Source organism: Nicotiana sylvestris, chromosome 12, assembly GCF_000393655.2.
Source record: "Nicotiana sylvestris chromosome 12, ASM39365v2, whole genome shotgun sequence".
Classification (NCBI taxonomy): domain Eukaryota; kingdom Viridiplantae; phylum Streptophyta; class Magnoliopsida; order Solanales; family Solanaceae; genus Nicotiana; species Nicotiana sylvestris.
Genome location: NC_091068.1, coordinates 143,526,177 through 143,538,034, shown reverse-complemented (window position 1 = coordinate 143,538,034; position 11,858 = coordinate 143,526,177). Strand labels below are relative to the sequence as shown.

At 38.1% G+C, this 11,858-nt stretch overlaps 2 protein-coding genes across 2 annotated transcripts; one reads left to right on the top strand and one right to left on the bottom strand.

Annotated features, from left to right (window-relative positions):
- Nucleotides 1-243: 243 nt before the first annotated feature.
- Nucleotides 244-2,674, bottom strand: LOC104244214 (large ribosomal subunit protein uL23-like). Its single transcript, XM_009799588.2, has 3 exons — nucleotides 2,517-2,674; nucleotides 1,074-1,437; nucleotides 244-464 (listed from the first exon to the last, which is right to left on the bottom strand). Exons 1-3 carry the CDS (start codon nucleotides 2,530-2,532, stop codon nucleotides 380-382), a joined length of 465 nt encoding a protein of 154 aa, XP_009797890.1. The 5' UTR covers nucleotides 2,533-2,674; the 3' UTR covers nucleotides 244-379.
- A 3,734-nt stretch (nucleotides 2,675-6,408) lies between these two features.
- LOC138883871 (uncharacterized) lies at nucleotides 6,409-7,060 on the top strand. Its single transcript, XM_070164589.1, has 2 exons — nucleotides 6,409-6,590; nucleotides 6,760-7,060. Exons 1-2 carry the CDS (start codon nucleotides 6,409-6,411, stop codon nucleotides 7,058-7,060), a joined length of 483 nt encoding a protein of 160 aa, XP_070020690.1.
- Nucleotides 7,061-11,858: the final 4,798 nt, after the last annotated feature.

The following is an 11,858-nucleotide window of genomic DNA, read 5'->3' as shown; positions in this document are numbered from 1 at the left end:
AAGCGATGAGAGGATGCTTTCTTGCATAACTTGTGTGATTTCACTTGTTTTACTTTGAGAATTTCTGAGGGAGCAGAAAATTCAAAGAAAAGAAAACGAAGATACGTGTGCTCATTATGCAATAATTCAGTGCAGAACTAAGCGAGCCAGATGTTGATTGTGAACTATCTCCACTCTTAGGAGTTTAAAAGCTTCTAAAACTAAGCTTAAAATAAACTTAACAGAAACACAAGCTTGCCTGACTTGTGGAAAAAATAAACACCTCCGAAACTCAAATATTCAATATGAATCACCCAAGGCACTTCCTGTTCAAAGTTTCTAAAGAACTCATATCCAAAATTTCAGGTTTGACATAAAAATTCAAAACTAGGTAATCAACTTAGATGATTCCAATTTTGTTAGCCACATCCAAAGCATCATAGTCAGGTGTCAGCCTCACATAAGCCTTCTTTGTTCCATCGGGCCTGGACAAGGTAGAGAAAGTAGCTTAGCAAAGGCAGGGTGCTATTTGTACATCATGCCCCTTTACAATTTTGAATTTAAAAATGACCTTTTTAGAAGTGTAAAAGAGAGATCTCTTACATCTCATGTGTAAAAAAAGAGGTAGGGTCATAAAACTAAAAACAAGTTTACAAAAAGCCAAAAAACCAATTGACCAAAAGTTACTAAGCATGAAAATTTGTACCGAAAATAGTAAAAGAAACAGTCAAGCTTAAGCTTCATAAGCATTCTAAAAAATGACTTAACTCATTGTGCTAGGAATGTGAATAACTAAACTATTTGTATTCTTGTTACTTTTCACAAGTCGTTTACTTTATTTTTAAAACAAGGAAGAAATCATTCACTTTCTCGTCGTTGAGCAGATTTGATGGAGGGGGATAAAGGTCTAACTGGTCCTTGGACAAAAACATCTCGCCATTCTAGTTAAATACAGGGAACTGTCAGCATGCAAATGTAATCCTGTATGCCAGGTAAATGAACCACAACTAACTGACATGTCATGGTCAATCATGCCAGGTAGTTATAACGAGCAACCATACAAATTTATCAGGAAGAAAAATGCAAGATATTACCTGATCAAGGTATTGACTTTCTTTGTCTGGATGTCATACATTTTCTTCACTGCATCCTTTATCTTTTTCTTGTCAGCTTTGATATCAACGATGAAGACAAGGGTATTGTTGTCCTCAATCTTCTTCATTGCAGACTCAGTGGTAAGAGGATATTTTAGGATCCCGTATTGATCGAGTTTGTTCCTTCCGGGTGCACTAATGCGGGGGTACTTAGGATTCCTATCCTTCTTCAATGTCTTAGGTCGATGGAAAGTAACTTTTGTCCTTATCTTTGTTGACTTCTTCTTAAATGTGGATCCTGACTTAACAGCCTTAGCAGCCTTGACAGCTTGGGCTTTGGGGTCTTTCTTTTTGGCCAAATCAACTGCATATGGAATTTCACAATTACATTAACAGAATCTATGCTAGTTCACCAAGAGCTGCAACAAAACCAACTCCAATTTTCGAACTAAAAGTCTTAAACTAACAAGTCGTAACACAGTTTTAGCTCGTGGGTATTACTAATTAGAAGCATGTCCAAGATACAATGAAGTCTTTCTTCTGGTCTATGTTGCGCGGACTCATCAAAATGTTGTCGCACCTGTGTCGGATCTTCCAAAAAAAACACTACTTTGGAGGATCCAACACGCACCCGGCAACATGTTCGGAGAGTCCGAGCAACGTAGCTTCTGGTAACCTATTCATCATGCATCTTAAGACAATTAAATCTCCTGTTCCGATAGACATTAGACACAATTATCAGAACGGCTAATCTGTTGAGATAAACACCAAAAACTAGTTTACAAGAGCCTCTATTCCCAAAAACCACTACCGTCTATGCCCCATCCCCTCAGTATATAAAGATTCTCAAAGTTCTAAAGTCCAGGTTATACATTCTTTGTCAACAAAAAGAAAGGCGATAACTATTGGTAGTCTACTGGATCAGGAAATGCAGCAAAAACTCAATAATACCAGCCTTTATTCAACAAAATCAACCTTCATATAATCATACCCTAACCTTAACCAAGACATTATACCCTCCCTTCTCCCATCCCATCCCCACCTTTCTACCAGCTTCAATCTAGCAATCGAATGACCGATTAATGTACCTTACCAATAACAACAGATTCAGCTATGCATCAATTACAAACTAGTTGCAATCATTTATATAAGAAAATCAATATCTACTATGCTCTAATTAGTTCTGTTTCATTTCTTTTAAGACAAAATAGGACTACAAATTCTCTAAATCTCACACTTATCCCTACTTATTAAGCAATAAAATCATAACCAATAGATCAGATTAGAATAAAGTACAAAGAGTTAGATATCTTCTATAATTAGTAAAACGCTAAGAGAAACGTCAAATGCTAGACAATATTTGTCACATTTCAGATAACACAAGCAGATTCATAACAGAAAATAAGATATGAAGATGTAACGGTAGAGCCAAAGAAAGTATACCTTTAGCTGGAGCCATAGCTGAGGACAGTGCTAAAAACCCAACACGATGGCTTACCTGAGAGAAGCTGCTTAGCTCTGTGGTTTAGGGTTTTGGCTGAGTCGATGAAGATGCTATATTTGTATTTGGGGCTGACCTTCCCGCAATTGTTACTTAGGCCCGTTACTATTAGGCCCAATGTTAACTTAACTCCATCAATTCGTAGAAATTGGGGTTTTTGCATCTATACCCGATTTTAGGGTCACAATTGAACATATACCTACTTTATAAAAAAGTTTGCAAGCTTACCCATTTTACGATCAATTTCAGACTTATCGGGTCTGAAGTAAAAAAATTGCACTTCAGATGCACTTAAGGCCAAATAGGTCTAAAAGGCAACCAATGATTTCATGCACTTAAAGCCAATAAGTCTGAAGTGAAAAATTGTACTTCAGATGCACTTAAGGCCAAAAGGTCTGAAGTGCAATAAATATTTTACTACACTTAAGGCCAATAAGTCTGAAGTGAAAAATTGCACTTCAGATGCACTTAAGGCCAAATAGGCCTGAAGTGTAACCAATGGCTTCATGCACTTAAGGCAAGAAGTCTGAAGTGAAAAATTGCACTTTAAATACACTTAAGGCCAAAAGGTCTGAAGTGCAACAAACGTTTTCCTACACTTAAGGCCAATAAATCTGAAGTGAAAAATTGCAATTTAGATGCACTTAAGGCCAAAAGGTCTAAAGTGCAACCAAAATTTTCACGCACTAAGGCCATATAGGCCTGAAGTGCAAATTGCCCAAAAACAGAAATTTATTCTTCGAATTTTAACAACTCAATATATGATTTAATACCTAAATCTATTCCGAATTAGCTCAAATTTGAAACATAACCTCCAAATTTTATCAAGAACAAACCCAATCATCAATTTGTCAAAATAACAATAAATCTAAGGACCCCTTTTTGTAATTAAGAAAAAGAAGAAGAAGAAAAAGAAAAAACCCTAAGCAATAGTAAAAAATAAAGCGCCACAACGGCTCACCACTTTAAAATATCATAAACTACCTAAAAATATGTTCACAAACACCATATAAAATCATTGTCACCAGAAGAAGAAAAGAAGAAAAAGAAGAAGAAGGAGAAGGAGAAGGAGAAGGAGGAGGAGGAGACGAAAAGGGCTTGAAGTTGTTTAAAAAGTGGGTACAAGTTAAAAATAAATAAAAAGTGGGTATATATTAAATGGGGGCGACCAATTAGGGCTCCAATGCAATTTTTACGTAAGAAATGACACCAGATAGCTACTCTAAAGGGTTATTATTTAGAAATTAGTCACTATGTCCTTAATTTCAATTTTTCAGTTTAATTTTTCAAGACAAAAATTTTATGAATTTTCCTGAAGTTAAAATTTTAAGTTTAAAATTTCAGGATAAAATAAATACTGTAAATCTCTAAATAACATCCCTAAGAATGACTATTTGTGCACTTGCCATTAATTATGTGGAAGTCCATTACAGTTAAAAAGTTAAAATTTAGTGAATAGTTTATACTGAAATTATAATGTGGGGAATATAATATGAAAATTGGTCACAAATGACGACATGAACTTGTATGCGTCGTCAAATTGTAATTTCGACCTCGTTTGTCCGGTTTTGATTGTCGAAACCCTTCTTAATCATCTAAGTGACCAGTTTTGCATAAACTCATTCAGAACCTTTGGAAATTAATCTGACCAGTCCCAATAAGTCATAAATGACGGCTCGAACCTACGGGTTTGGTCATATTACCATTTTTGATATATTTTATTGATAAATAATAATTAATTAGATTAAAATAAGATATATACAGTGTCATATAAAATATATCTTTGATATTACACAACTAGACAATCATTATTTTGTTATTTTTTATCCTGAGATTATCCATTTGTGTTTGTTACTCCACATAAAATGTGATATAAAAATAATATCACAATCATGGAACAAACATTTTCGAGATTATTTATATTGAAATTAAAAGAAATCAACGAAATGCAAAAATAAAATATAGATTATTCATTTCACAATAAAAAAACTTTAATCAAATGCAAGATAAAATTATATTTTATCCCAAAATTATTATTTCTTATTCTTAAAACCAAACGCTCCCTATGATTTTACTCCTTTTCTTTAAACATAGTTAATATGAAGTAAAAAAAGGCTCATGTATCGATAGTAGATGACCCATAACTATTGAGATTCAAATTCGTGCCTTGTTTTTTAGAGTTCCATCCAAAGACCTCTCTTTATTACTGATCTAAACCTCAAGATTATGGACCTTAGACAGACGAATGGTTGGGATTTCTCCAAGTTAAGCTTTGATCTCCCTAATTTATATTGCTCATAATATCACTAGTAAGTTCGCTAAGCGACGCAGCATAGACTATTGGTGATAGACGTTGGTATTAGGTTAAAGAGAAGGAAATGGACTGCTCGGGGAACACCGAGAATCAGGTGGGGAGCCTTGACTAAGGATAAAGCCCAAGAGTTGGAGTGGCGGCTGTCGGCTATGGGTGTTTGGAGGAGCAGTGGGAACGTAAACACTATGTGGTCAGCAACAGTAGACTATATAAGGGCGTCTGCGAGAGAGGTATTAGGGGTCTCGACCGGTGTCTCTGGTGGGCATAAAGGAGACTGGTGGTGGAATGAAGTGGTCCAAGGTAAAGTGGAAGCGAAGAAGGCAACATACATGAAGCTTGTGGGGAGCATATGTGATGAGGAGAGGCGAGCATGCATGGAGAGATATAAGGTAGCTAGGAAGGAAACTAAACTGTCAGTCACAGAGGCTAAGACTGCGGCTTATGGTCGTCTGAATTAGGAACTAGGGGAAAAGGGCGGGGAGAAGAAGTTATTCCGGCTGGCCAAGTTGAGAGAGAGGAAGGCTCGGGATTTGGACCAAGTGAGATGCATCAAGGACGAATATGGTAGGATACTGATGGAAGATGCCCAGATTAAGAGGAGATGGCAGACTTACTTCCATAAATTTCTGAATGAAAAAGGGGATCGGGATATTGTGCTAGGCGAATTGGAGCATTCCGAGAGTCACCGTGACTTCGGGAACTGCAGGCGTATCGAGGTTGAGGAGGTTGTGGGGGTTATGCGTAAGATGAATATGGGCAGAGCAACCGGGCCAGACGAGATTCCGGTGGAATTGTGGAAGTGTGTAGGGAGAGCATGTTTGGAGTGGTTGACTAGGTTGTTTAATGTTATTTTTAAGGCGAATAGGATGCCGGATGAGTGGAGGTGGAGTACGGTTGTTCCATTGTATAAGAACAAAGGTGATATCCAAAGTTGTAACAATTATAGGGGTATTAAATTACTGAGTCATACCATGAAAGTATGGGAGAGAGTCATTAAAGCGAAGGTGAGGAGGACAGTGTCTATATCCGACAACCAGTTCTGGTTTATGCCGGGTCGTTCTACCACAGAAGCTATATACCTTGTTAGGAGGTTGGTGGAACTGTACAGAGAGAGAAAGAAGGATCTGCACATGGTGTTTATTGACCTAGAGAAAGCGTATGACAAAGTTCCTAGAGAAGTTCTCTGGAGATGCTTGGAAACAAAAGGTGTGTCGATTCCCTATATTATGGCGATTAGGGACATGTATGATGGGGCCAAGACTCGGGTTAGGACAGTAGGAGGTGACTCTGAGCATTTTTTGGTTGAAATGGGGTTACACCAAGGCTCTGCGCTCAGTCCGTTCTTATTCGCCCTGGTGATGTATGCATTAACAAATCATATTCAAGGGGAGGTGCCATGGTGCATGCTATTTGCCAATGACATAGTTCTGATTGATGAGTCACGAGCCGGGGTTAACGGGACACTAGAAGCTTAGAGACAGACTCTTGAGTCTAAAGGTTTCAAGCTGAGCAGAACGAAGATGGAATACCTGGAGTGTAAGTTCAGCACTGAGCCAGGGGAAGTGGGTGTGGATGTGAGGCTTGAATCACAGGTTATCCCAAGTAAAGGCAGCTTCAAGTACCTTGGTTCGGTTATCCACGGGAGAGGGGAGATCGATGAGGATGTCGCACGCCGTATTGGGGTAGGATGGATGAAATGGAGGTTAGCATCCGGAGTTTTGTGTGACAAGAGAGTGCCAACGATACTCAAAGGTAAGTTCTATAAAGCGGTGGTTAGACCGGCGATGATGTATGGGGCTGAGTGTTATCCTGTTAAGAACTCACATATCCAAAAGATGAAAGTAAATGAGGATGTTGAAGTGGATGTGCAGGCACACTAGGATGGACAAGATTAGAAATGATGATATTCGGGAGAAGGTGCACGTGGCTCCCATTGATGACAAGATGCGGGAAGCGAGGCTCAGATGGTTCAGACATGTACAGAGGAGAAGCCCAGATGCTCCAGTAAGAAGGTGTAAGCGACTGGTTGTGGAGGGAACGAGAAGAGGTAGAGGGCGGCCTAAGAAGTATTGGAGAGAAGTGATCAGGCAGGATATGGCGAGGCTTCAGATTTCCGAGGACATGACACTTGATAGGAAGTTATGGAGGTCGAGTATTACGGTTGTAGGCTAGGAGGTAGCTGAGTCTTGCGTTACCTTGTACTGTTGTGAGCCTAGTCTGATAGGGTTTTTGTCTGAAATAGTTAGGGGCATTGCAATGTCTTACTATTTTCTCTTTTTGGTGCAGGACCTATTTACTAGCCATCATTTTTGTTTTGCATTTTTCCTTCTGTATTTGATGTTCCTATTTTTCCTATGATCTCTGTGGTGAAACTAACATTTTCTCCTTTTTGTTTTTCTTATTATCTTGAGCCGATGGTCTTCCGGAAACAGCCTCTCTACTCCTTTGGGGTAGGGGTAAGGTTTGTGTACATACTACCTTCCCCAGACCCACTTGTGGAATTTTACTGGGTCGTTGTTGTTGTAAGTTCGCTAAGCATACCATAAGCTCTGATATCCCCATATGGGTCCTTAGTAGCAGTGAAAAGTTAAGCATAAGTTCTTGTTACCCCTTTATTGACAAAGTTGACATCAATGATAAAGATTTCACTTGGATCCGGCAGCTCAACTATCCTACCACAATAATATTCTTCTTGTGAAAATATTTCGTTAATAGACTTTCATGCAGATCTTATTTGAGTCACATTGGCTTTAATGTGGATGCACCCGCCTTGTGTGTAAAAATGAAGATGAAACTATTACTCAAATCTTCATCACCTGCCCTGGTGCCGATGCATTCTGGAAAAAACTGGGCTCAATAAATCTCCTTTTTATTGACCCCAATAAGTTGCTTCTCACCATTAAAAAAATTAATATTATTCTTGACAATAATCACTTAATTTAGGAGGATGTGTTTTTTCCTCTATGGGGAATCTAGTTGACACGAAATAGTAATAATAAAAACAATTTTAACTATTTTCTATCTCCGAATTTTGTTTTACAGCTGGCAATGAAATTTAAATCACCGCAACTAGGAGCCTAACTGTAACATTAAAAATCCCATCAAAGTAAAATGACTTAAATCACCTAGTGGGTGGTATAACCTTAACACAGATGGAACATTTAGAGCCAGTAATTTGTATTGTGAAATAGGCAGTGTCATCCGAAACAACCTTATGAGATTAGGTGGTTGGATTCAATAACTATATGCATGACATTACTCATATCCAGGCAGAACTACTAGCTCTCCAACACATCCTTCAAATTGCACGTGCTCTTCAATTAAGTCTATTGGAGATTAAAACAGACTCAATGTATGTACTTCTATGCCTCGAACATGGTTATCCTACGTATACCAATATTTGTGAATGCAGGGGGTTGATGCACTAATTGGAGCAAGTGGTGGTCAGTATAACTTTAGGGAAACAAATCAAGTATCTCATGTTTTGGCAAAAGAAGCTTCTAAGCGGCTCAAACTAAATAAAATCAGAAATTTTGCAATCCCGCCACATTTTGTTGAAAACCAGTTCCTAGCGGACAAAGGTGGAACACATTTTATTAGGTTTATTTCGGATAATATATGTACTAAGTTGGTTGAACTTGGTAAACAAAATACCCTAAGTGGCATTTCTCTGACATGTTATATGATTGGTTCTTAGTAGTACTAATATTAGTATTCCGGTTTCTCAAAAAAAAAAAAAGAGATTCAGATTCATGCATTGCATAATTTATAGGGATAATTCTATATTTTTTTCTACAGAAAACATGAGAACTAAAATAAAAATAATGGTGAGTGAAAGTTCATATAGCCGAGTTAATTTTTTTTTTTTGGAACAAAATATTATACTTAATTTGTTTGACAATTTATTAGGCCGGTGTATGTTTGAGGATATAAGCAAATTATTTTCTGGACTTTGAGAAATTTCTTCAATTTCCCCTAATGTTTATTAGATGGTCTTTGCCTCAAGTAGATTAACTTCTTAACGTACTAGATTGGAGTAATGTCACGATCCGGATTTTCCACCCTCGGGAGTCATGATGGCGCCTACTAGTGAAAGCTAGGCAAGCCAATCATTACAATTATTTACCTTTTTTCCATTTTTAATCCTTTAGTAGTTGTGAATTAACATTATATAAATAGCGAAAATAATAAAGCGGAAGAATGAAGTGTAACAGTTTAATAATAATACCGATACCAATCCTTAAACATAAGCTACCCAGAACTGGTGTCACAATTTCACAGACTGTCTAAGAATACTACAAGTAGGGGTCCGAAAGATAAATACAAGTTGTTCTAGAAATACATAGAATAAATAATATGGAAGGATAGAAGGAGACGCCAAGGCCTGCGAATGCCTACAGGACTACCTTGGGTCGTCTGATGGACTGAAGCAGCAATCTCACTGTAGTCCAAAAGCTGCAGCACCGGGATCTGCACACAGTGCAGAGTGTAGTATCAGCACAACCGACCCCATATGCTAGTAAGTGCCTAGTCTAACCTCGGTTAAGTAGTGACGAGGCTAGGATCAGACTACCAAATAAACCTGTGTAGTTAAATCATATACAACGGAAAAGTAAAGGCAGAAATTTACAGTTAAGGATATGAAGGGAATCATGCTGCGGGGAACAACAAGTGACAACAGAAAACCAACAGATAAATGTAAAGAACACCATAACTCAATTATCAGCACGAATCAGGAAATCAAAGACAAGTGCACGACATCACCCTTCATGTTTTTACTCTCGTCCTAACCATAAGAATTAATATAATCGGCACGGCATCATCCTTCGTGCTTTAACCTCACATAATCATGGCACGGAATGATCTTTCGTGCATTATCACTCATATCATGGCAGAGCATTGTACATCGTGCGGCACGGCATCACCCTCCGTTCTTTTACCTCACAATATTGACACGACATCACCCTTTGTGCATTAACACTCTCAAAATTATACAAGGCATCACCCTTCGTACTTTACACTCTTCCTCACCCAAGCAACAATCACAAAGCAATTTGGGCAAAGGAATCAATAATATTTCAATAAAATCCCGGCAAGGGAACAGTAGCATAACAACAATATTCCAGCAAGGGAAACAGTATCATGAATAATAACATACCGACAAGGGAGATAATATCAAAAGCAACAATATCTCGGCAAGGAAGACAATATCATAAACCTCTTCTCTATTTCACAATTACTTCACAATTCAATTCTCAACTTGAGCCAACGCTCTACAATATTCAATTATCAATAATACTTCCACAAGCCTTGTTCCATAATAGAAATCACCATATAAAGCATGAACAATACGAAACGGAATCACATTAATCATAGTATAAGACTCACGGGCATGGTTGACACCAATGTGTAGATACTCGTCACCATGCCTATACGTCGTACTCAACAATTAACACATAGCAGATATGACACAACTCCTAATCCCTCAAACTAAGGTTAGACCAAATACTTATCTCGATGCCACGAACACAATTCAAGCCTCAACTATCACTTTACCTCTTGTTTCTACCACCAATTCGCTTGTATCTAGTCACAATTTACTTAACGATATCAATAAATGTTAAATGAATCAATTCTAATGCATGAAAATAGGTTTTCCAATGATTTCCCTAAAAAGTCAAAAATTGACCCCGGGCCCACATGGTCAAAACTCGAGGTACACACCAAAATTCGATTACCCATTCACCCACGAACCCAGATATATAATTTGTTTTGAAATCGAACCTCAAATCGAGGTCCAAATTCCCAAAATTTGAAAATCCTAAGTTCTACCCAAAACGCACAATTTCCCCCATGAAAACTCTTGATTTTGGATTGAAATCATGTGAAAAGATGATGTAGATTAAAGAAAATGGGTTAGAAATGACTTACAATCGATTTGGAGAAGAACTTTCTTTGGAAAAATCGTCCAAGAGAGCTTAGGGTTTGAGGGAGTTTGAAAAATAAAAAATTTCCGCTAAGTTATGATTTAGCAGGTCGCAGATGTCGCAATTGCAACCAGGGTTCGCAATAACCTGCTATCTTCGCAATTGCGAAGAATACGTCGCATTTGCGACCAAGGAAAAAATTTGGTCACCTTCGCATTTGCGAAGGTAACATCGCATTTGCGAAAAGGAGGGCTTCACAATTCCCACCCTGGGTTTGCATTTGCGAAAAGGGCCTGCCTAGGCTTGGTTCGCATTTGCGACCCTGGGGTCGCATTTACGAAGCCTGAAAACTTCGCAATTGCGAAGGCTGATGTTGCAATTGCGAGATCAGAGGCCTGGGCAAAATATCAGATACCAACAACTTTTTCCTAAGTCCAAATTCACTCCGTGGGCTATCCAAAACTCACTCGAGCCCTCGGGGCTCCAAACCAAACATGCAACCTAACCTAAAAACAACATACGGACTTTCTCGTGCGATCAAATCATCAAAATAACATCAACAACTATGAATTAAGCCTCAAATTCATGAAATCACTCAGGAACATCAAAAATTCCAATTTTCTCAAATAAAGGTCCGATTTATACTAAACGGACTCCGATTCTTATCGAACTTCACAGATTTAACTTAATTATTATTTAAAACTTGTACCGGGCTCCAAAACCAAAATACGAGCCCGATACCATCAATTTCCAACATCTTTTCATTTTCAAAAACTCTTATATTTTCCAGAAAATAATTTCTTTAAAAATTTCATTTCTCAGGCTTGGGACCTCGGAATTCGATTCTGGGCATATGCCCAAGTCCCAAATTTTACTATGAACCCTACGAGAACGACGGATTACGGGTCTGGGTCCGTTTACCAAGAATGTTGGCCAAAGTCAACTTTATTCAATTTTAAAATCCAATTTCTTTATTTCACTTAGGTTTCACATAAAAGCTTTCCTGAAACTCGCCCGGACTGCGCACGCAAATTGAGGTGAGA